We start from the raw sequence: 26,161 nt of genomic DNA on the forward strand, positions 1-26,161 counted from the left end.
GGTTTTATTAAGTTTGAAAATTAATGCCTTGATTTTTATAAAGTGATGATTCCACCCTGACAGTCACCCTTTTGGTAAACTGTCAATAACACCAGTCTCAAAATACATACCCAAGACATATATCTCTGCATATGTGAGAACCTGAAACAGAAACAATCCTTATTAGCAATATCTTTGCACTTGTACATACACTAATCATACATATGTTAAACAGCCTGTGGGATAAAATATAGAAACAGGTCAACCTCAATTGACATTTGACAGCTGACATTAAAAATAAATTAATATTGTACATAAGCTTAACAGCCTGCGAGAGAACAAGTCATTGACTGCCAGGTAAGCACAGAGGCTCCAGAGAACAACATTTAACAGCTCCAGGTTTTTGTGGGCAGTTTTCCTAGGAAGATATTGTCACTGTTTACAGTCTTCTCCCATGATCAACTTACTGGAAATAGTCTGTTCCAATTAATTATACAGTGTTTCTTGGAAAATTAATGATTGACACTTGAGGAATCCAGGTATTCAGAAGAAGCTTGGAATTCAGGAGATGCAACTGAAGAGCAGTACGGCTGTCTTGGAAGGAAGAACAGCACATTCTCTCCTAAACTAATCTCTCCATCTCAAAAAATTATAGTTTTAACTTAGTATCACCTACAGTTTTCTTAGCTTACAAGTTTATACTTAAAAAACAAGTTTATACTTAGAAAACTCTATTGCTGTTTTCAAAACTTAACTGGGTGTGTGTACTATTTGAGATTCACTTGTGCTGTGTACAGACACAGGAACCACATTTTAATACCTTTTAAGACAGTTTGCTGTAAATGTGGCTATCGAATGCACATTCACATGTACAAAGCACATACCACTTTTGGGAGCCTGACTGCAAGCAATGCAGGCAATACACAGAGAAAACAATACAACTGCATTTTTAATCTCAGGCAACAAGTTACTTGCTGATTGATTTTTCCTCCTCCTTTTAATGCTACCACAGTCTTCATAATTGCAAAAATCAATTTACCCTGAGTATTCAAAATTATTAGACATCACAAAATAATCTTTTAAGACATAGATAGCAGTTATTGTACACAGAAATAAATCAACTGATTTCGCTTATGTAGACTGGATTTAAGAGAGACGTCACCTCTCTAGACATAGGTAGTTGACAGAGATGATCAAAACAGCTTTTGGAGGAAGCTTTGAGTTTCCTGTGATATCACAGACATTTATATTCACTTAGGTAAATAAGTACAAATCAACATAGTGACGGGCTTCAGAAACAGACCCAATGCTGACTATTTTCTTTCAATAACAGTGAATTTGAGTGCAAGTATGATTCACTGCTGAACTGTTTTCAAAGCTTAGTGATACTGTTATGTCATGTGCTCTTTATCAGAGCACATCAACAAAGCCATTCTAAATAATGCAATCTAGAAAGACTCATGATTTTAATGAGCTCACTGGCATTATGTAACATTCTGTGTAACAGCCATGAGGAAGTATTACAGCATGAAGAAAAGGTTTTCTTATTTTTGAAAGATGCAAAGGGGAAAAATACACAATAAAAGTCATACCAGAAGGTGACTTCAGGCCACTGGGAGACTTAGAAGCCAAGGCTGGAGAGGCAGGAGAGTGTGCATCCACTGTAGTAGAACTGGGCATAGGATATTTCAAGTTGAAGCTTTCCTTTTGGTCATCTATAACATCTTCAAAAATCATGCCTGACAAATGATGTTCTGATTCTGTGGAGAAAAAAAAATGTACTTAGTGCAGACCAACGGTGAATCCTCACAATGCAGAAAATATACCTTCTATATCTTGATTAGTGGCATTTTAAATTTATCTGTTACCTACAACAGCTCAGACCTGGATCAGCTGTGCCTCCCTATGGAAGGATGCTTCCAGGACTGTGCTGTGTGAACCAGTCCTGTGCACACAAAGAAAATGACTGGACCAGGAGTTGCTCTGTGTGAGTCTAAAGGACATCCTAAATATCGTCTTACATATGATTACAGATATAGCCATGATTTGGTTCCACCACTCAGCTCTGTATTAACTCCATAAGTAGATCAGATTATGTTCTTGGCACTGGCCAGCAGCTATAAGTAGGCACTACACAGTTATTTGTTAAATAAACTATAAATAATTCAATACATCTGCTCCAGTAAACATTTAAGCTGATATAAGATTTCAATAAAATCAGAAGATATTATAACTCAACATTCAGATTAGCTACCTTTTATTTTATTTGTTTCTGTGGTATTTTTGGTTCATACTTCAGTAACACCTTTGGTAACTAGAAGCTATTTAAGATGCATATTCCATGGCAAGTTTATTATTCTTCTGTTAATTGGACACATACCAGCACCAGTGCATTCATTAGCTTCAGAGACTGCAGGATGAGCACCAAGGTCTGAATCACCATCCATTTCAGAATCTATCAGCTTCACTAACTGTAAGTGAAACCCAAAAACTAGGTAATGATACTTTCTTCAAGGTATTTCTGAGACTTACACCACAGATATTTATGCAAAGTCCACTTTAAATATATTTTTCTTGACAAAATGTTTTGAACATTTTAATGCAAGTTTTCTGACTGAAAACAAACAAAAATATTCAAGAATCAAAGTAGCCCAAGTAGATTAATTTCACGTAAGAATTGCAATCTTCTGGATACTTACTTTAAAGAAAATACATATAAACACTATTATTTGTTTGAATAGTTTTACTCCTACTGATCACATTATGTAAAGTAGCTGAAGTTTTCCAATATATATTTTATCTAAAACCCACAGATATTAAAATACTTCCATCATCTTCATAAGTCTGAAGTTTCAAACTAGAAAATGAAAACTAAAACTAACCCAGAGTGAGACATTTTACTGAGCATTAGTCTCAAAAAGAACAAATCTAATAACTGACATGTAATACATGAGAAATTGTTATAAAAGGAAAGACCAACTAGTATGAACTAAAAAAACAGGGGGGAAAAGGGGGTTTTCTTCAGGATTTGGCTAGATACCCAGAAGCTTTAAAACCCAGATGCTATGAAATGCTGAAACATTGGTGCTGAAATACAGGATATACCAATATTTTTTCTCCCTACAGTGGTCTTCTAAAAAATCTGACTTAAATAACAACCTTGATGAAGAATAGAAGTGATTAAATAATCCACCTGAGTGTAGTAACTGTGTGTAGGTGACACAATGAGGTCTTTACACTTCCGTGAATCATAGAATACCCTGAGTTAAAAGAGACATAAAAAATCCATCACAGCCCGATTTTATTTTAATTCCATATTGGATTTATAAAGATGGCAAAAATGCAAATATTTTATGAAACAAATTGGATCAGGTTCCAAAAATAGTCAAACAGTATTTTGCAGGGGTACAACTGCAGAAGTCTTTGCCAAAAAAGGTCTCCTGCCCAGCCTGAACTCAATTACACAAAAATTAAATATGTTCTGCCCATTCACTAGTAACATCACCATTCTAGCCAACATTTGGTCCATTGTAAACAACCATGTCAGCCAACATGTTCAGAACTAAATATGGAAGAACATTGTATATACATATATGTAAAATTTTTATTATAACATAGATAATATTTATATATATTATATATAATGTTACAAACATAATAAACATATTATATATATATATATATAAATATTATTTTCAATATCTTTCAACAGATACTAAGCAGATTTGAGAATATATTGTTCCAAAATTGAAGTTTTGTCTTTAGTTGAAAAAACAAACCATTTAAAAACCAACAGTTAGCACTCACCATTTCGAAATTTCTGAAATCTTGATCCATATTTTCTGCTATGATCTCTAGTTTCTGTAATTGCATATCCATTTTCTTCTGCTTTGTGGAAAAGTACTCTTTATTAATTAGTTTGGATGGAAGTCCTGAAGAAGGAAGAATTCCTCCATCTTCATGTGATTTGTTCCAAGTTAAAATATCTGCAGCAGAATCTGACTTATCTTTCTTTTGCAATTTGTTTGACACATTATTCTGATGATCATCTTAAAAAAAAAGGAAAAAAGAATGTACCAACATCATTATATAAGCACAAGCAGCTGCAAATAATTAGGCATCAATACCACCCATACCTAACAGGGTGTTTTAGAAGGCAAGAATCATTACAAAAAAGTCGAATGTATCAATGTTTATGTTTAAGACTAAAAAACCATGAGATTAATTGGGAAAAGGCTGCAGATCTTCTGTGAGAGTATTACAACAAAAGAGTGGTATTACTTTTTCTTGGATTTAAAGCTGAAATTATTTACCTTGCTTCTCAAGTGCTCCAGGTGGAACTGCATTAGTAACAGAAGCTGCTCTGTGATGAAGTTTTGCAGTAGATGGAATTTCAAGCTTCTCATTCTGCTGTGCAGCAACTATCTCTTCTGCAGACTCAGGTTTCATGGGCAAATTGCTAAGTATGTCAGTGTCTTCAATGTCAATCACACTGATATATTCCCGTCTTTGCTAAACAACAAGATAATGAAGAAATGTACAGTATGGGTTTTGAATGAGTTGCTTATAGTGCATTGCTCACCATTACCTCTTGACATTCGTAGATGATAGGTTTTTTGTTTTGGGAACAAAATAAATATGATCTTCCCTACCATATTACACAACTGACTCATGCAGATACAAAGAACCCACATTCACAAAGACTAACAGTATACTTAAAAATGCATTTAAACCATATGTACACTAGATCACTAACCAAATCAGGTGCATCTGACAGATGGGATGGTAAAGGTTTCTCATTCACTTCAGTGGGGAAACTCTGATTTAAATACATGTCTGGCAGTAGTATCTCAGAGGAACTGGATGATTCTACAAGGAAATAATAGTAATTTATTTAGTAAAAGTCACAAAAACTTCAGACTATTAAGAAACAGCTCTGCATTCTCTAGATGATAAGAAAAGCTTCGAATAAGCTGCAATCTAGACTTCTATTAATAGCTAAGTCCCTCCTACTTAGGTAAAAATAATCTCCATCTTTACTTAATCCAAAGAAATTAGATTACTCAAATGGAAACCTCTAATAAAACTATCTCAAATGAGTCATGCGATATAGTAAAATTATCTTCAAACAGAAAAACACTGTTGCATTTTACAATAATGGAAAAATTTGTTTGCTCTCTTGGTACCACAGGGAAAAGAGTTGGGTACTGAAATCTATGTAATGTATTTATGGAACAATGCTACTGCAGCTCAATTTCATGTGATCTGTTTTAACACCCCACTGATCAACTCACTTGATCTACAGTACACTAAATCTAAAGATTAAAGTGGGCACTAAAATCAAGCTAAAATCCACAAAATAAGGATTTGGGTATCAAGATGTCAGATAAATTAGCATTTTATCTATACCCTGCATTAAGCTGTCTCAGGTACAAAACCCACTTACACACAAAACCCATGTTAGAACAGTAATACTTTTACAGACTTCCCAAACAACAAATGAAGTGGAGAAAGACTACAGCCACACCTGATGCAGGAACAGACGTGACCAGCTCATTTTTTTGAAATTTGGAAACCTCATTTCCACCACTGATCCCCCAATCCTGGTATGATTTGAGCACTTGATCGGAAGAAAAAAAAGAAGACCAGAATGCATGTGTTTATGTAAAGATACCAATGGCATTATCTGAGTGTACATTTGCCAGTTTACAATCAAAGAAAAGTGGGAGAAGAGGAAAGGAATCAATTTCAATCAAGTGTGAAACATTGTCTAAAATGCATTTAGATAAAGTCAAGTTAAGTTAAAACAAGCTTTCAGAAAAAGTCACAGCAGGACTGACTTACAGAAAGCATGAGGAGACTTACATAATTGCATCAGTAATATTTTTAGTTATAATTATTTTAACTACTGCTTTCTAATTTCCAACTAGAAATTAATCCATTGTTTTCTGGTTTAATTATTTTTGAAACAAGAAAACTGCACAAAAAAACTGCTTCCCCTTTACAAATTTGCAGCATTTTGAAAACTGATCAAATAGCACAACTAATCAAGAAGCAACACTAGAAACAGTTGGTTTCTGGAGATCATCCCTGTAGCATTTACCTGGGTTAGTATTAGTACTTGCATCTTGAGTTTCTGCTGGTTTTTTCCCTACAGAAGCCAAATAATGTAGATCTGCGGAGGTAATACTTGCTTTATCCATTGCATCTAAAATGTGGTAATACAAAATAGGTGTCTATTAACAATATAAAAATTAGACACCTTTGAAAGCAATGATACTAACTCACAACTAGAGGCCCCAGCATTTTCTTACTTGCATTTATGACAGATAACTTGTCTAAGCATACCTCATAAATGATTCCAAGAAAAATTCATGCCACCAACTTTATGTGAATAAACAGTGACACAATGTTACACTGACTTGAAACCAAGATTCAGTTTAGATATGTGATTTTAAATTAAATATTCTAGTATGCTGAACAGTAATAATCTGTTTCACATTCTAAAAGGAGTGGAGAAACATTCATGACATGTATGTCTTCATTTCTTTATTGCTGTTTTTACAGAGTTTGCACTTCTTTAAGGCCAAATTTCAGAGAATGAATTGCATTTTGTTCCATGACAGAACTGAATATTGTCATGAATTAACATACTATATAAAGAAAGAAATCTTTCCACAGGCCTGGTCTTTGTATTGTAGGCTAGAAATATTGCATGCATTGAATTTCTTTTACAAGAGCTCTAAATTTTGTGTAATCAGAATATGCAAGCAAACGATGTCGGAATAATATCTTTTTAAAATACATGAAAAATTTAGAATTAGAAATGTTTACAGAATTATTTTGATTAACCATATGAACAGAAATCAGTGTCAACCACAGCTAATTAAATTAACTTGACATACTGTTATTATTTCATTAACTCTATTGTTTATAAACATAAATACAAGATTATCACTCATTCTGAAGAAAAATTAAAATACTTCTAAAATTCTTGGGAAAACTATTCTGAATCTTCAGATAATTTGTACAAGATCTTAAATTTGCCTGCACCTCTCTCCATAACAATTCCAAAAAAAACAAGTATCTCCCAAAATTTCTGGATACCTGTTGTACATCCTGAAAGGTCTGGGGAAAGGTCCCTTAAGGCAGAAAGCTCAATTGCCCACAGACCACATTATCCTACTTTTTAACATACAGATTATTGTAGAGTTTTACTGTGAATTCTAACAGACTAATGCTTCTTGATTTTTTTTTTTTGAGTACTCAAAGCATTAAAAAGACTTGTACTTGCCCATTGACATGAAAAAACCGTCCTGAACATAAGATGTCGAATTTGGTTTGTGATCCTAATATAAGGAAAAAAAGAACCATTTTTAAAAACAGTTCCAGTGTAGATTTAAGGCTTTCTTGTTGATATTAACTATCCAATATACCTCATATGAGTAATGATTTGGGAAAAAAAAAAAGAGCTGTCACATACTTCTCTCAACACGTGTTTTAATTCCTCTGATTTATTCCAACTTAATGGAATTTACTTACTACGTAACATTATTTTATATACCTTGGGATGACATGCAATTCCTTAGTCCTCTTCGAGTTTTATCCTACCCCTGAACATCTCCAGGTCTGGTGAGGGTCTCCAGCTGCTGTGCTGCAGTGAAGTCTCAGAGAAAGTATGGTATGGATCAGAAACACAGCTCTGGGCAGTGATCCAACTGGTAGTGTTCTAACTTGAAATTTGGCACTTGTAATGATAAACCCCAGAAGATACCAAAAAGGCCTAATCAAAACCCAGCTTGATGAAGGCTTTCTTTTTTCAGAGTCTGGGGTGAGAAAAAACTGACATTCCAATGCAGCACATCCTTACTCTTATATAGTCATACATCCACACTCACATGGAAAGAATAATGCCTGGGTCACCTGTCCTATCATTAGTACTAGGAAAAATAGGTTTTCTTTTTAATTTTTAACATTTTTGTATGTATTTACTACAAATGTACATACAGAACTTATATCCTATCAAAACAGACAAGTTCATGTTCCAGGAAAAAAAATAGCAACCTTCAAATCCTTTATAAAAATCTATCTCCTGTTTACAGAGAATGCAAGTATATTAATTAAAAATATGCATACTGTTTGTAGATCCTGGAAGAAAAGTATATTATTGTTTGGCTTATAGTTTTCTCCTTCTTTCTTTTCTGCTAATACTTGAATGGAAAAAGCCTAAGAAAAAAACATAATTCTATACCCCAGTCTCTGATTCAGTAGCCGCTGCTGTGTCACTAACATTGATGACGGAGTCGTCTGGACAGAAGGACACGCTTGGTTTCTTCTTATCCTCCTTCTCTTTCAGTTGTTTCTTACTACGCCTCTTTTTACTGTCAACAAATTAATTACAAGTAAAGAGTAAGAAGTGCTCTGAAATAATAACAGTACCTATCATTGTTCTCTAGGAAAGATTACTATTAAGAAATAAACACTGAAATAAAGATTGGAAAAGATAAAGAGCTGCTGCACGTAGATCAGTTCAAATCACATTTTCTGCCTGCTTGAAACCTACATAAAAATGTTGTAGAACCCATACAAATACCAGCAATTACACTAAAATCTATTGTCTAATCAATTATTTAAATTAAATATTACAAGCCACATAGTATTTCACATCTGTATCTTGTGTATAATTAATTACTACACAAAATGCCAATAAGAAATCTATAAGAAGCAAACTTCAATCACACAGCAGTTTTCTAATTACTACGTGACAAATAGATTACACAACAGCAACTGCAGCTTCTTCTTTAATATGTGACAAGTAGATTATATGGCAGCAACTATAGCTTTAAGCACTTCCACAGATACTATTAAAATGTATTCTTAACTCTATCTGCAGTAACTTGTGTAGCAAGTTTTCACTTTACAAGTGAAAAACTACTCTTGAGCTCTGCTCCACAATGACAGAAGCATCATAACTGAAAGAAACCAAGTATTCTATTCCAGAACATTCTATCAGCATTTTATAAGAATTGAGAAAATATACATAAGCATCTTTAACAAACTGTTTCAACTGTTTGTGAAATCAATTAATGTAAAATAGATCAAATTTTATATGTTATAAATAATATACTTATAAAAAAAATCTCAGCTTCATCAGGAATTTTGTAAATCACTGTCTGTATTAAAAAAAAAAAACAGCCTACATATTTAATTATACTGAAAGAGCATATAATCCTTTCCTTTTTGAAGATGACAGTGACAATATGCAGCCCAGACAATATTAGCAGTCTGCTTATATTGTAACTGAGTGAAGCATTTAATAAAGAATGTACAGCAAAAAAACAGGCAGGAGACAAGAAGACTTTAAAACACAGACAGTGGAATGACTACCTTCCTATTGTGACTCTTCTTCCTATCAATCTCCTAAGAGCTAGAACTCCTCATACCCTAATGACACACTTCTGCTGTGTCTTTATGAACACTTACTATTTTATTCTCTGCTGAGAGAATACATTCCCTCTGATATCAAAGCTAGAAGGTACAGGTTACCAGTAAGTCTGTCAAAATGAAGTTCTACTTTAAAAATATGGCTTGCCTTTTTCTTTTGTTCTGCACATCTTTAAGTTCAAATGGTCCAACATCAGTTCTTAGTAGCTGGATAGGATTGGCTTGGTCTTGTTGAAAGGAAGTACTGGGCACAAAAGGATGTTTGTGCCCTTGCTCAAATGCAATGAGATCTCGAGGTGGGATGAGGTTTGTTGCCTAAAAGAGTTCAGAGAGAGAGAGGAAGACAGAAAATGGGGAGGGGAACCCCAGATTGGCTGAAGAAAGTAAGTCCAGTTTGGATTTCAATTATACAAATGAAACTCCTGTAACATTTTCTTAAGAATATGGAAATGGAATATTAATAGCATCAGACCAGAACCCCTGCCAATATGTACATATGTAAATTATTTTCTGAAAATTAAAAGGTATGAATTTTCTACACAGAGCACATGAATTTTTCTCCATAGAACATATTTCACTAATATTTGCATTTCTTATGTAGGTAGTTCAGGGTGAAGTTAGGAACCATCCAGTGTAGACAAGGACTGAAGAAGCAGTTTTCAAGGAAAAGCATTTCCATTCTCTTCAACTGGGATATGCAAGCATGTAAGTCTATAAAAATAGCATTTTTCAAAACATCAGGTATTCAGCATCTGTAATATTTTCTTACCAAGTTTTTTACCATTCCATTTCTGCCCTGCAAAAAAGGATTTTTCACCACATTCTATTACTGTAAGTAATCCTATTATAAGCTCTATAGGAAAATACCCTAGTTTTTTACCATACAAATATTGTCCAGTATTTTAGATAGTAAATTCTTTACACTCATTAGCAGTGGGCTGAACATTGATGAACTATGGAATATAGAATCAATCTAATGTAGTGATAAACACTTTCAGGCTTGCAGTCTGCCTCATACTGACATGTCAATAAGCAGGTACCCTTAGTTCTAGATCCCTCTTGGTACCTGTGCTGAAAAATTTCAAATTCAAAGTCTCTAAACATGAAATTATTTGTGATGACTAAGAAACCATGAAACTGACAAAACATTACAACTTAGAAAAATATATTATTAAAATCCAGTACCTTCTTTTTCTGAGGTAAATTAATCTGAAGTAGTGATATTCCTGCACCCCACTGTGTTTCTCTGGTGTTAGCAACCTTTGTTTCAGGTTTAACAGGTATTAAAGTAGTGATTGGCTGCCTTACAGCTGGTGGAACTCTAGGTACTGGGTCAAGCAAATGCAACAGTGGAATGGCAGCCAGGTTCTGAGCAGTTGGTGTTTTGAACACATGCACATTTTCAAGGAATTGTGGACGAGGTGAATCTTCTGGCTGTTCTTCACACTGATCTGAATTCAGATGTTTGGGAGGGCCCTTACACACTGTTTCTGCCCATCTCTCTTCTTCATGCTTTTGTCTTGAAGTCTCAGGGTTGTATCTACTTCTGTGGAAATCTTCCTCTGCCTTACTCTTTCTTGGTGTGTATGATGACTGACGGTTCCGTAAGGAATCTGATGAACTCCAAGCTACTCGTGGTACTGGGGGTGGCCTGGAAAATGCTGATGACATTTCTGTTAGATGTAAAAATGCTGGTTTAACATTATAATTTGATTCAAGCTTAAGCAAAGGAAATCCATTTGAGTAACGATTTTTTTTTTCAATAGGAATAAGCTTCACTTTTTTCTGGATGCCTGAGGAAAGAGTTAGGAGATGAAGTGGTTTAGCAGACACTGAAGAATGCAAATCTTGGGATGGTGACATTAATTCTGTTTCCTTGCTGTTGCTTTCAAATAATGTCAAAGAGGCATTCATATCCAGATGATTCTAAATGAGAAAAGCAAACAAACCAATACTTACATATCAACCATGCACTAAATGTACACAAAAATAGTTTTATCTACACCAATCACTACTAACACATTTCCTAACTCAACAGGATAGATAACATACCAGATATATTGAACAGTCTTCATAAACTACACTTTTATATACCTACTTTTATTTGACCACTGTTGCCTTCATCTTCTACACTTTTCCTTGGATGAAAAACAGAGCTCTCTTGACCAGCTTTTCCTTTTTCTTTTTGAGCATACGCCTGTGTTTTTGGAGAAACATTGCTTTCAGCAGCATGTGCAGGCTGCCTCCCTGCCAGGTGAACCGACTGATGCTGCTGTAATACTTGCTGAACATTTGGCACACTGGTAAAGGATGACTGCACTATTTGCATTAAACTCATGAAGTTGATCTGCTGGAGCTGAATACACACAAAATCAAAGTTAACAATGCCAGTAACTTTAACAGAAAGCAAAATGTCTAGGCTATCTTGCAGCTGTTCACTATTAGGTGATGAAACAAACAACATCCCAGTAATGGAATGATTCAATAATGATTAATTTGTGTAATTGTTTACTGTATTGGACTGCCTCGTAAGATATAATAAATACCTGCCACAGACAGGTTATGCTAAAGCAAGATGAATACCTTCAATTTTTTGTGAAGTTTCAATAAATGTAAGGTCACATAAAATTGGCTCAACGTACTACCATCACTTAAATCCTAGAACAGTTGAAAAGCTATTACAGCATCAGAATTTTTCCAAATGTAAACTATTAAAGGACATTGACTTACGTGAGCTAAAACACACTCAAAGATCTATTATTATATCACTCATTTTCTTGAATTAAAAGCAAGAGTTAAGTCTAAAATAAATTTCACAGCGCTTAACATGGAACTAGGAATCTCTTTAAAGAACAACCTATGCTGGTTTTGCAGTGGAGCCACCCACTGAAGTGTTTTTTACTCGGAGGAGCTGCTGAGAGCTCTGTGCCTAGCAAAACCAACTGCTGGCTAGCTTTGAGAATAAGCATATGAATGAGCCAATTAAAAAAACAGATCTGCCTCTGTGAACACACATGTGAAAATGAACAGACCCTGGGAATTCTCTCTCTCCCTTCTGGCTTGGGAACAGGTACCAAGGCTGGCCTGGCCCCTTGTCTCGGCAGGCTCTGCTGTGGCCCGGGAGCACTTGGGCTGGGGCTAGCAGCTGCCCTGCATGGGGAAGGGAGGCCATGGCGCTGGGATCCCAGCCCTCCCCCCAGTGCGGTTGCCAAAAAAAATCCCCAGCGGCTCTGTAGCCCGTGGAATTGAACGCAGCAGGAGCTGGAAAACAGCCATGCCATGCAGCCAAAGAAGTGCCTGGTGTTCTGGCCTGGGCCCCAGAGATTCCAACACAGCCCAGCGCGGCATGAAAATCCATCAAATCCATCATTGTGAGCACTCTGGACACACCTGGCAGGGGTCATGTCAGCATCTGGCCAGCAAGATCTTAACTCTTTTAGGGCACAGATAAGACTTGAAAACCTTCAATCCTCCCTCGGATGAGAGAAAAGGACTGAGTAGAGACACACAGAGAACAACATGAGACATGAAGGTCAGTGAGAAGAAGTCAAGTCCCAAATGAGAGGGTTGAGGAGATGCCTCAGGTTTGGGCTGAAATCTTCTTGTAAGGCTACGGAGAAGATATAATTGATACATCAGACTCTTCTTCCCTGTAACTCATTGAAAGTATGGGGGGGATTAAGTGTTCAAATTGTAGATATAAGCACAGGTATGTGTGCTAAAGCAAGCAGATGCTGAAGTAGTTGTGATCCCAGGAGAAGTTTGAACAGAGAGAGAAAAAAATGGAGAAGACCCTTTGCCCCAAGGCAGAGAAGAAGACCTCTGCTCCCAGCGATGATGATCCCTGAGACAGATAAAGATCACCTTTGCTGTTGAACACCTCATTCTTAAAACAGTAGCCCATAAGTTGATATGGATCATAAATACATCAGTGGGAAGGCTGCAAAAGATGGGAGGAACTCCACAATTGCAGATTTCTAAGCAGCTGCTATTCGTGGACATTAAAAGCCATGAGAGAACTGTTTCTTGTGGAGAAGTCTGTAGCATGGCAAGGGCAACTCCCCTCCCTAAGTGAATGGAGGAAAGACTATTCTAGAGGCAATAAACTGACTGAATTGTTTCCGTACATTGTAAGAGAGAAAAGGTTGTAGGGGGGAGGAGAGCTGTTCTAAAGGTTTTATTCTGATTCTTATTATTCTTTCTTTGAGTTACTGTTAATAAAGTTTTCTTTATACCTTTTTAAAGTTTTGAGCCTGCTTTGCCTTCCTCCTAATCCTCTTACAGCAGGAAATGAATAAGTATATTCTAGTGGGTGTACTGGCATTTAGCCAGCACTGAACCAACCAGACACAGAAGGTCCTTAAAAAAGTAACTATTTCCATTTTTTTAACAACACAGTTGGTACAATGAAAACTTAAAATAATTAGATGCCCTCACCTGAACTAATTTAAACATTTCATCTTGCAGCATCTGCCTGACAGTTTCTGATGTGCTTGGTTTCTCTTCTCTAGGGACTTCTGCCTTGACTTCTTGCTTCTTTGCACAAACAGAAGTATGGGAGGCAAGACTTGACACAGAAGACACAGCAGTCTCAGAAGGCTGAGAATCACTTATAGTATCTACACTACTTAAGAAAGAAAAGAACAAACTATGAAAAACATTCAGAACATTCAAAACAGATATACATGTTGTCTTAAATCAATCCAGAAAAATTTTAAAGATACCTGTGTATTTTAAAAACATAATTAATTTGTAGGAACAACTTAACAATTAACAGAGAGCATGTACAACATATTTCCTAATACTTCGTAAAATACTGAATGAAAAACAGTAGCAAAGATGTAAGTTCTACCTGATTTTGTAGCATAAGTTTATCTAAAATATTATTGTTACTAGAGATACAGATAGAAAACAACAATTTGACAAAAAAGACAGAAAAAAGGCCTGGTCAATCATGAAGTCAATCAGCTGATGGAAAATGAAGAGGGACGTTTTGGGTTGAATTAAGGAAGAAGGTGGATTAATTTTGACTTAAAGTAATGTTCCTTTAGATATTTGGGCTTAAAAAGTAACAAGATTTCAGATTAAAGAAAATAATTTAATATTGGAGTAGCACATACAATACGTTACATTTTCCCACAGTGATAACAAGATCTTTTAGTAGGTAAAGAATATTAAGTACATTAAATCCCTACATGAAGAAGAGAGGGTTAGGATTTACATTAAGCTACAAAGAAACTGAAAGACTTTACTTACACCAACGGGAATTGACCCAAAAGACATTTTCTCAGTTTAAGAAAAATGTTGACATTGCTATGGATACAACTCTTACAGGACTTGGACTTGTCTCTGTGGAGGCAATTCTTAAGAGAAATTTTTACAATTGTACAGAATGGCCTCCAATCATGTGAACAAATGGGATCATAAAGTAATTGATAATAAATAATAGCTATAAATACATAATAGGTGTGAAAGGGCATATGAAATCTTTTGGAAGGCAATTAGAATGTGCAAAAATGACCTGAAATGCCAAAAGTTTGAGTAAAATTTTTTTGGAAAAGAGTTGGCATGAGAAGCTCAAGAAGGAAAAGAGATTAGAGATACATGAAAATGAAGCCCAAAAGTATGCACAGTTCATATTTTCATCTTAACTAAAAAAAGCCTCATAGAGGACTGTTCTAGAACTGAAAGCCCGAGACTGACTCTTGACTGTGTTTCCCAATTCCAGCATTCTCTTTATTTTGTATATATTTATGTAAATATATCAGTTGCCATAGGATAGATGCTTTTTACTAATTTGAATTAAAATGTATATATAAGTTTAAAATATTATTGTTCAGGTGTTCTATATAATCAAGTATTGTCTATAGTAATATCATATAATGAATTCTGTCCAGAACCAGAAAACAAAACTATCATGTCTCTTGAAATTTGGTAGCTCTGAATTAACATTTGTGTCATGTGATATTCCAGACAACACATGAGAGTATCTGATCCACAGGGATTATAGCACAAAAAAGTTTCAGAAAAAGCTACTTAGTTTGCAGATACAATACATTCCAACTGCAAATATTTTGCAGTCAAAACTACACATCACATTACTTCAAATAAAAAATACTTCTTTATACATAAAACAGCATAGGTTTATCTTAACTAGGAACTTCTGCATCTTGTTTTAAAGAAAGTGAGAGGGAAAAGGTGCTAGTAACAGCCTTAGTCATACTATAAAGAGAGAAGAAATAGTATTGCAAATACTACAATAATTTGTTATGCTGTCTGTTTCCATTTTTTACAGATGTGTGTATATAAATATCCACATAACCTCCTGAGAAAGTATTTTAATTAATATGAGATAAAGTACCTGAAAGCCACCAGATCAAAGCTATACATATCTGCATCGCTTCTATTACTGCATTACATTGCAATCTGAGCTGGCAAACATTGACATTCATGTTTTGTCTCCCCTAGCAATCAGAAACTGACTCAAACAAAAGCACTGAAAAAGTTCCAGCTATTCAAGACAGCAGGCAAAGAAAAGGTTGATTCTGGTAGACAAAGGAAGAGAAAATACAATTTAACTAATACTGTTAATATCACTATAATCTGCATCTCCAGAAGAGAAAAAACAATGACATAATAAATTCTCGAGGGGCATCTTACACTCAGTTAAAGCAAAAATCTGTAATTTTAAAAAGTAGAGAATTTAAAATCTTTCTAAAAGTAATTTTAAAGTATTTCACAAACATTATGGGAAGTATTATAGGAACATCCATTTATATGCCATTGTAATGAGATTTCCCATTTTTCTAGTTATTTTCTATCTTTCTCCTAGATAAAACACACCTGCCCACTATGCTTTCTAATTAAACTGTGCTTGTTTTATTAGATCATTACTAAAATAATGACTCCTCAACCCAGCCCTTCGAATATGTGAAAGATAGGAGACAACTGAAACTGTTTGCAACTATGACTTTGCTGCTTTAAGCAACAGCAGGAACCCCTGAGACATCACTGGACATAATCATTAACAAAACTACTTTAGATTTTTAAGCAAAGTTAAAAGACTTAGGAGTTTAAAAAATCAACAAGTCACTTACATATTCTGTTCAGCCTTTTCTTCCTTTGCTTCTTCCATATTTGGATCTTGAGCACTGTCTACAGCTGAAATGGCACCCTGCTGAATATAAAAGGATCAAAAGACCTAAACTTGCAATTTTTTCTATCCCTCCTGTTTCAATAAAATACAAGTTTTTTAGCCTATGGCAAATGTATTTTTGATAAATTATCCAATTACAAAAATCTGACTAAAAATAATCAAAATTACATAGTTATCAGAAGACAGTTACAGATCAGCAACAAAGAGACATAACAATTTACTTGAGAATCTTCTTTCTTAAAACTATCTCATTATTATAAGATTTTAGTTCCAAATACATATTCAGGTAGGACCCTGGATATATATTCTGCTAATCTCACACCTCCTAGGTAAAGATGAAAATGTGGAAACAACCCCATTATACACAAAGTACCTACAAAACAAGAAAATGAAACAAATGTAGGATTTTGCATTTCATAGATTCATTAGACAGAGCTGCTATGCTATGTATTGAAGACCACAATACATAGCATAGCAGCTCTGCCCTTTACCACTTTCAAAGAAAAGATAACTATGACCAAAAATCATGCACGAAAAAGTAGGCTTATTTATAAATCCAGACTGAGTTTTCAGACAGAAGTAAAATAAACATATTGATATATTTAATTTTTAAAAATCAATTCAATGTTATGAATATATAATACATGTTCTATATGTATATATATGAAAGCATATACATTTTCATAAGTGCTCAGAGCAGATGTCACTTTACTACCTTTTAATTGTTAATTTTATTATTGAGCAAGGAAGAAGATTCACCAACCCTAAACAATTTAGCCCTCAGGTTCACAAATATATTGATGAATTCAGGATACTTTGAAAACAGTATGCATAACAATTCAATGTTTCCATGTTCTTACATTTCTCCCGTCTCATCAGGAGAAATGCTGGAGCTGAGTAAGGCAGCCAAACCTGCTCCCTGTGTTAGAACCAGCACAACTAAGGAAAGCATTGGGTGGTAGTAGGAGATAACTCTCAGAGGTAACAAGGCACCGACCTGCTGACCTGACACACTCGCTAGAAAGGTGCTGCTTCCCTGGGGCTCCTGTCAGGGATGTCTCTGAGAGACAAACAAGCCCTGTACAGCCCACTATTACTTGCTGCTGTTGTTTCACACAGGTTCGAGTGACACATATATGAGCAGGCTGAGAAATGAGGGCTCTGGAGTGCACAGTCAATCCTCTCAGTCAAAAGGAAGAGGTTTGAAAGGGTTTGAAACTGGTGAATCAACAAATTGTTACAGGACTGATATGGCTTCTTTAGCCATGGGACTTGATTTGAGAACCTGGTCTGCTGAGGGCTGATGGAGTTCATCTACCAGAGGAGGGGAAGAGCACCTTCAGTCATAGTTTTGGCAAGGGGGAAGAGGCCTTTAAAACTAATGTTGCCAGGGGATGGGCAATTTTTGACAGAGTCAGAAAGAGATGCCTGGAGAGGAGCTGCTTGTCAACAGAGCACCGGAAGAGCTGCATAAAGGAATTACAACTACTCCTGCCAATAAGTCAGCTTCATTGGGGGCCTCCAGACAAGCATACACAGCATGGAGAAAAAAAAAAAAGTCGGAAATGTGTAGGTCTGCCAGATACAATGTTACTGGCATGTGGTGTGATGGCTCTTATGATTGAAGTGCTGGAATGGATGGATGCAGGCTCTTCCTTTAGGAAGCACAGGCAGGAGAGATGAGGAGTGGGTGTCACCCTCTATATCAGTGACTAGCTGCAGTGCATGGAGCTCTGCCTGGAGATAGATGAGGATTTGACCAAGAGTTCATGGCTCAGGTTTACAGGGAGGGCAGGGACAGGTGATATTACAGTGGGGTTCTGATAAAAGGCTGCCCAACTAAGAAGATGAAGCAGATGAGGTCTTTCATATGCAGATAGGAACAACCTCATGTTTTCAAGCCCCGATCCTCATAGGGGACTTCAACCATCCCAGTATCTGTTGGAGGGGCAACACAGCATAGCACAGGCAATGTGCTATGAGCACAGAACCTGGAGGTTCTGGAACACATTGATGATAACTTCCTTCCACATGTGACAGAACAGCCAGTGAGGAGAGGTACTATGGTGGACCTCATTCTGATCAACAAGGAGAAGCTGATGGGGAATGTGAAGCTCAAGGGCAGCCTTAGTTGCAGCAACCATGAAATGGCAAATTTGAGTTCCTCAGGGCAGCAAGAAGGGCACACAGAAAACTCACTGACCTTCACTTTAGGAGAGCAGACTTTGGCTTTTTCAGGGATCTGCTTCATAGAGTCCCATGGGATAGCACCCTGGAAGGAAGAGGGGCACAAGAAAGCTGGTTAATATTCACGAATCATCTCCTCTAACCTCAGGAGGGATGCATCTCAATGAAGAGGAAGTTAGTCAAAAATGCCAGGAGGCTTGCATGAATGAACAAGGAGTACTTGAACAAAGTCAAGCATAAAAATGAAGCCTACAGACGGTCAAAACAAGGAAAGGGTGAGGAATACTGAGAGATTGTCCAAGCCAAACATATCCTGGGCTCTGCATCCAGAGCAGTACGGCTAGCATATTGATGGAGGCAATTCTCCCTTCTATTCTGTCCTTGGAAGACTCACTGGAGCACTGTGTTCAACTCTATGTGTTCCCCAATACTTGCTAAAGCAAGTCCGGAACAAAGGGTGTTCAGGGGTCTGGAGCATCTTTCCCCCAAGGAAAGGCTGACAGAGTTTAGGTTATACTAGGGAGACCTCAGAGCGGTCTTTCAGTATCTAAAGAAGCCTACGGGAAAACTGGGGATGGATCTTTTACAAGAGCACAGAGTAACAGGTTGTGGGGGGGAATTACTTCAGACTGAAAAAGAGTCATTTTAGATTACATTTTAGGAAGTAATTCTCTACTGTGAGGAGACGAGGCACTGGAACAGGTTACCCAGAGTAGCTGTGGATGTCCCATCCACGAAAGTGTTCAATACCAGGTTGGATGGGGCCCTGGATTATCTGGTTTAGTGGAAGGTGTTCCTGCTGATGGCAGGGGGTTTGTAATGAGACGATCTTTAAGGTCCCTTCCAAACCCAAATGTTTCTATGATCTCTGATGATTGTATGGCAACTTGCCTGTTTGCTTTGATGTTCTTCAGGTCTGATCTTGACAGAGCTATTGGAGCTCTTTGAAGTTTCATGTGGCTCCTCAAAGAACTCTACAATATAAACACAATTACTCTAAATTAGAAAACTACATAGATTATAGTACTGTCACATGATTTCTGACAGCAAGTCATATTAATCCACTTTTCACTAGTGTGGAATGAAGTGTTCAGAATTGCTTCTGCAAATTCAAAATTTGTGTTCTTACTAGTGTTGATGCATGCACCCAAAGAGAGAGGTTAAAAAATCCCCAGCTTATGTAAAGGGTACAACTATGAGAATTTATGCATACTCAGCTCTTAAAATTTGCAAAGTGTTTTGCACAGTTGTGAAAATATTTCTGGAATGAATGTATATGAGAGAATAGTACATGTTAACATACATTTTTCTATCTCTATAGAAAAAAAGTGACATGGTGAAAAAGCGATTGGAAAGTCTTGATAAAACAATTTAATATAATTTAGTCATAATGCAAACTGGATAAAATAATTCCAATAGAACAATGAAGACATTTGCATTTTTTTGATTAAATAAACAGAGGGACATAAAATCATATCCATGCAAAACTTCTACTGCTTTATAAGTCAGATCATAGTAAAAGGATATATCATTAAAACAAACCTTGTTCTGATGTTACATCCAACTCCTGCTGAACAAATGATCCCAATTCATTCAGATCTTCAGTTATATGAGGCACAGAATTATTTCCATGATTAATTTTCTTCTTACAGAAATATTTTGACTTTGCAGACATTCTAATAATAGAGATTAGGAAACACAGTTAACAACTTAAGTGTCTGGCTCACTTCAAGTATGCTGTTCCTTTCAGACTGCAGGCTAGTGCCTAACTGTAAAACTAACACTGTTGTGATATAATCAATATTCATTTAGGTTTTCTCTCTGACTACAACTTAAACCAAGCTTAATTGTTTTTTGCATAGCTGTGATATTTTAGTGCCATTAATTGTTCACTCTTTCAGACAGGCTGTTGCCCCACAAACTCTGCTATGTCTTCAAAATCATCTGATTTAGGCTACATTTATCTCCCTCACAGGAACTTCGTTTATTGGAAAAAGAGAAAATGGTCAGACAAGACATACAATCATGTCTCAAAATACTAGAGATTATTTTCAGAATACTAGAGATGTATATAACTCACTCTCCATACATATTCTAATACTAGAGGTAAATTTCTTTCTTTATTGCAATATAAGATTAAATGCCACAGAGGAGTTCAATTTAAGGACTCTTTATCTTCAAGACAGTGCAAGATATTATCAAATAAAATATTTACTGTTTTTTCTATCTATTTTTCTGACATGCACATATATGAACATAGCTATATTACAGATCCAGAGGAAAACAAACTAACATTGTGGACCACAAATCTCAAATCAAAGAAAATTACGCTGAAGAGAGGGGAAGTTATCAAAGAAAATTACGCTGAAGAGAGGGGAAGTTATCTGAATTCTTTGACAAAACCATGACACCCATTATATTGGAAATCTGGATTCTATTTCCACATCACTAAGATTATAAACAATCACATACAATTCATTTAATACGCAACAGCTACATTATGTACATAAACTGATATAGACTATGCAGCTGTAACCATTATGCCCAAAGTTTTGACTTTTCACACAAAATAAAACATGTATATAATACATACAACAGTAGATCTCTTCAAGTAGCTCAGTAGAGAATTTATGACCAACTAGAGTTCTTAGGTTAAAAAAAAATTACCCCAAATCACTTTCAGAAATATTATCATCTATTTGTACAATCTGGACATTGCGAGGAGAATTGGCCACTGTGGAAGAGCCTTCATCCATACTAGTTTCTTCCTCTGTTCTAGACTGGGCTTCTGATAGAGATGCAATTTCTTTCAGATATTGATCATCTGGATGCTATTAATAAAAAGAATGATAATTGAAATTCACTAGTTAAAAAAAAATACCAGCTACTTTTTAAAAAAACAAAATACTTTAATATACAATGATTATACTTAATTCACATACTTTTCTTTATTATAGAGCCAAGAAATCCTGGATTTACAGCTGCCTGTGAAACATGAGTTTCTCCCCTTTTTGCATTAAGTGAAACAACGGTCCTCTGAATTATCCAACGGAAATATAAGAAAGATTTCTCAGCATCAACTGAGTGTGAATTGCCAAATATACAATCTATATATGACAATATAATCAAGACAAATATATAAAGTAAGATTTGGCTTTATCCAGACAATATAGAACTCTCAAATTACCACTGAAAACAGTATGCAAGGCAAAAGAAAATACATAACCTTGTAGTTAGATGTATGTACAAGATCTCTAAGTTGTAAATAAAATACTTGTCAAAAAACCAGAAAATACAAACCAAAATTAGGAAAAAAAAATCCATTTTGAAATTGGAGAAAAGCCTTGTCAACACGAGTCCTACAACCCTCTTCCGTCAAAGCCTTTCATGTATTCTCTGACTCTGTGTATTGTTAATTAAAGAAACTAAGTGACCCAGTTGTCTCTAAAGTATAAACTGAAGCACTACATACTAGATTCCTCTGGCCAATCTCATCTTTCATATGCACGCATATACTCCAAATCTCTCTAACAGCTCTTGTCATTTTTCACTGGTCTTTAACCAGTTAAAATACTCCAGTCAGACTGCATCTGCAATGACTTCAAACACAAATGAACTTACACTCTTGTGAGAGGAACTGTTTCATTATTCTTTGCCTTGTTTTGCCATATTCTAGTTCACTAGTATGTTTTTTCAAAGATGATGTCTAAAACTAGACACAGTGGTCAAACTCACAGGTATTTGTGCAAAAAATGCAGTGTTTGAATAAATGACCTATATTTTGAAGTTCCAAAGAGAACTTTCATCTCCAACTCAAGTATTTCTACTGACAGAATTTCAGTATTTCTAGAATTTTTCTCTTTTCTTAGCAAATCTTAAAAGAAAGGCTATATAATCAATATTCCATGTTTTACTGAGATCAGAACTATGAGGTAAAACATGTATCTGATTTTTCCCCATGGCACAGCTCACTCACACACTTCACTAACACTCATCCTTCTTCTTACCTTACATTTTATGCTCTTTATTTGAGATCTGTCTCCATATAACTGTTCTAACAACCAAAAAGATGTAAGGACAGCTGGCGATGATGTTTTCAAATGTATCATTGGGAGAGTCTCTTCTAAGGAATCTTGTTTATTGGAACCACAGGGCAGTCTTTTGTCAGACCATCTGATCATCCACTCCAGCAATTTTGAAATATTGCTCAATTTGCCCATCAAATCTATAGGCAGTTCTTCTGCTGGAGCAATACCAACAACATCAAGAGTTTTGTAAATGTATTTAGGAATTGCCTGAGTTTGCAGGGTAGAGGAAGTATGGTTAGAAAAGGTCTGTCTTGCTTGTGCAACAGTGACTCCTTGATTGTCAGTCTGAGCTCTGTATATTGACTTGTATTTTAAACCAAATAAGCCTTCTTTAAGTCCTTTTGTTAGGTTACACACAGAAGATTCTGTGGTCTGTCCAACAGACTGTACAATTGTTGGTTTTTCCAAAAAAATTCTGTTTTCATTATAGGCAGACACTTTTTTAGGATCATAAGATTCCAGGGTGACAGTATAGCAAGACCCTGCTCTAAACACACTTTGACTTCTAGTTTTGTTTTGTCGACGCTTTAGTGTTGTATGAACATCAAAAAAGAGAGAGTTCAATTCATGCTCTCGAAGCAGCTCAGAAAAGCTAGTGAGAAATGGAATTCCCAGGTCACTGTACTTTTCCAGGTCTCTCTCAAGAACATAACTCAAAAAGAGTTCTAAAAATCTAACATACTCATCATCATCACGTTCAAATTCCCATACACCAACTACAGGCAAATTATGTTGATTAAGCCTATCTCTCCTACACACTTCATGTTTTGTTTTACAGTTAGAAGCTTTTATCTTGTGTGTGGTATTTTTGCCACCTACTTCCCTTTGTTGTTGGAGTTCATTTGCCCTGTAAGACAATAGATGTAAGAACCATTAATATGCAAATCCATTTGAAGAAGAATTACATGCAACATTTAGTTCCTTGTCTTCCACGGAAATTAAAAATAGCCAAAACCCCCAAATTAACATTAGTACAATATATAGGTGGCAAATTAATCAAATTCAAAATCCACAGACAGAAACTAGGCAGTAACGTATGTGAATGTAAACATATCTGATAGCAATTTACACTTCAATAATTTATTAGCCACATACTAACTCATGTAACATAGGCAGTTCTATGATTTGGAAAATTGTGGGAATCCAGGGCTTCCCTCTAGCTGCCCTGGCAGGTCTGGGACCCTGGCAGGGGGTCAGGGGGTCAGGAACCCCCCTGTACAGAGCCCCGAGAGACACTGTCTGTGATCTCTGTCCATGGAAAAGAGTTTTCAATCTTACAGGATGAATTACAAGCTTTGAGTGTTTGATAAGAGTAATAATTAAGTGTGACATGGGTGCAAAAGTAAAATTTTAGGTTTCTAGATTAGGGGTTCAGAGGGGACAAGATGGAGGAAATTGAGTGTGTCTTGTCCTTTTTCTCTTTCTTCATGCCCTCCATGTTTCACTGTGGTGTTGGCATTTTTCTATTGGTTTAGGCTGGGGACACACTATTCCACATAGATGATAGATATTGGCACATTATTGTAAATATAGCACAGGTAGTTTCTGGTATATAATGTTTGTACCATCCCACTGAGGGGCAGAGCCCCACACACTGCCCTGCAGGACAGACCTGCGGCAGGGCAGCAGAACATGTTAGAGATAAGCAAGAATAAACAACCTGGAAAACAGCACAGACGAATTATGACTTCTTCTTTGGCTACGGGGCAGAAAGACAGAGACTTTCTACAATCTCGGAATCACCGATACCCACAGATTCCGACAGAAAATCTGTAATTCTTCACTCGATAAATAACCCATAGGGACAATTAACCTGTCTGGTGAAGAGATTGTTTTTTCCCCTAATTTAAATCAAAAGCCTTCTGCTGCAATTTTCTCATACCTTGGGAATGAAGGTGTTTGAGCTCTTGTTTCTTCAGTAAACAAAGCATCTGAAACTGTCTCTGCCATGTCTGCATTGTTATATACCTGAGAATTCCCAACATCAGTAAGTGTGCTTGTGCTTAGACTAGTGCCTAACGAGAATCTGTCGCAACAGTGTTCCTCATCATTTGATGCTGCCTCTTCTACTGGCTCCCAAATATTCATTTCTATAGGGCCTATGTTCTTTACTACACGTCTCAAGGTCTTCTTCCTCACTTCTTCAGCAGCCTGTATAACAGCAGACATCATTTCTTCACTTTCATGATCTACTAAAATAAAGAAAACCAAGTTTTCAGTCTTAATTTTCAGTTTTAAGTTAGTGTCTCAAATTGAGACATGAATTATATTTCAATTAAAATCATACATTAGAGCCATTTATAAATTCAACAAGAAATTGTGATAAAGTGAAGAAACACCAACATTTTGAAAGCCATTATATCCTATGACTGATATAGAAATCATATGTATCAGAAAGAAAACAGAATTTGTCACAAAACTCAAAGTTGTCCAAATCAAAATTACAATAATTATTTTGTACGGGGTATGACAGAAAGTACTGTCACAAGCTGATAACTAGAATAAAAAAAAAAGCTTGTTTAAAACTTCCAGAAGAATGATGAACATTACCTTTTGCAGTACTGTGTCTGAGTCGCTGCTGAAGTCCATGATATTTATCTCGTAGTGGAACTCTTATATCTTCAGGATTAGGAAATGCTTTCACAAAAATCTCAGCCACCTACACAAAAAAACCCCACATCTTTTCCAGTAGCTATCATACAAGTAGATGTCTTTTCACACACAGAACTTATACAATGAGAAAATCTAACTAATAGATTTTCCAAGGAGGAGAAATATTTGTGATAATCTCTATTCTTTTATTCTAGTTTTAAGGTCTTTTACCTTTTTTACTGGTGGCAATTCTCCAAGCAAACTCAAAATTACATCCTGAACTAATTCTTCAACATTCATGAATCTGCAGAAAGGAAGCATTCGACAAGCCCACTCCAGTGCATTCAGACAATGCTCGACTTTGCTGGCATCATGTCTGTTCATATTTGGATCCTAAAAAAATCACCAGAAATATTAATTACTACAAGCAATGTATTTCAGCAAAATGATTCATACATTGCAAATAGTAATTCTTCTCAAAAAATAAAAATCTCTAACTTATCTGCCAAGCAGAGCAGCTTATGAGGACAAGAAACAGATCAATGTTCTAATGGATCATAATGTACATTAAAAAAACAGAGAAAGGGAAAAAAACTGGCTTTTTTAAACCAGCTTAGGAAATAATTCCATCAGAACACAGCTGAAGAGTACAGCCACAAGTAAAACCTGAGGATTTGCCTAAACTGTGAAGTAAGTAATTCTACTTTGACTTCAG

General features: G+C 35.9%; 1 protein-coding gene across 16 annotated transcripts in view; it reads right to left on the reverse strand.

The window, feature by feature from the left end:
• Positions 1-26,161, reverse strand: part of CPLANE1 (ciliogenesis and planar polarity effector complex subunit 1) — a 59,453-nt gene that overhangs the window by 8,808 nt on the left and 24,484 nt on the right. For 4 of the 16 annotated variants that reach the window (XM_072921979.1, XM_072921990.1, XM_072921992.1 and 1 more), the window contains 23 exons: positions 25,678-25,839; positions 25,405-25,513; positions 24,737-25,046; positions 22,774-23,701; positions 21,434-21,597; positions 20,309-20,442; positions 19,658-19,740; positions 18,783-18,851; positions 16,521-16,600; positions 13,861-14,071; positions 11,522-11,779; positions 10,609-11,349; positions 9,572-9,738; positions 8,231-8,360; positions 7,274-7,328; positions 6,083-6,187; positions 5,507-5,599; positions 4,736-4,848; positions 4,293-4,491; positions 3,787-4,028; positions 2,360-2,450; positions 1,572-1,739; positions 111-141 (listed from right to left, as the gene is read on the reverse strand). In XM_072921979.1, coding sequence (XP_072778080.1) covers positions 111-141; positions 1,572-1,739; positions 2,360-2,450; positions 3,787-4,028; positions 4,293-4,491; positions 4,736-4,848; positions 5,507-5,599; positions 6,083-6,187; positions 7,274-7,328; positions 8,231-8,360; positions 9,572-9,738; positions 10,609-11,349; positions 11,522-11,779; positions 13,861-14,071; positions 16,521-16,600; positions 18,783-18,851; positions 19,658-19,740; positions 20,309-20,442; positions 21,434-21,597; positions 22,774-23,701; positions 24,737-25,046; positions 25,405-25,513; positions 25,678-25,839 — 4,643 coding nt within the window. Of the gene's footprint in view, positions 1-110; positions 142-1,571; positions 1,740-2,359; positions 2,451-3,786; positions 4,029-4,292; positions 4,492-4,735; positions 4,849-5,506; positions 5,600-6,082; positions 6,188-7,273; positions 7,329-8,230; positions 8,361-9,571; positions 9,739-10,608; positions 11,350-11,521; positions 11,780-13,860; positions 14,072-16,520; positions 16,601-18,782; positions 18,852-19,657; positions 19,741-20,308; positions 20,443-21,433; positions 21,598-22,773; positions 23,702-24,736; positions 25,047-25,404; positions 25,514-25,677; positions 25,840-26,161 lie in introns of those variants that run through there. The other 12 variants (XM_072921980.1, XM_072921988.1, XM_072921984.1 and 9 more) reach the window with 11 other exon arrangements.

The sequence above is a fragment of the Taeniopygia guttata genome, chromosome Z (assembly GCF_048771995.1).
Source record: "Taeniopygia guttata chromosome Z, bTaeGut7.mat, whole genome shotgun sequence".
Taxonomy (NCBI): domain Eukaryota; kingdom Metazoa; phylum Chordata; class Aves; order Passeriformes; family Estrildidae; genus Taeniopygia; species Taeniopygia guttata.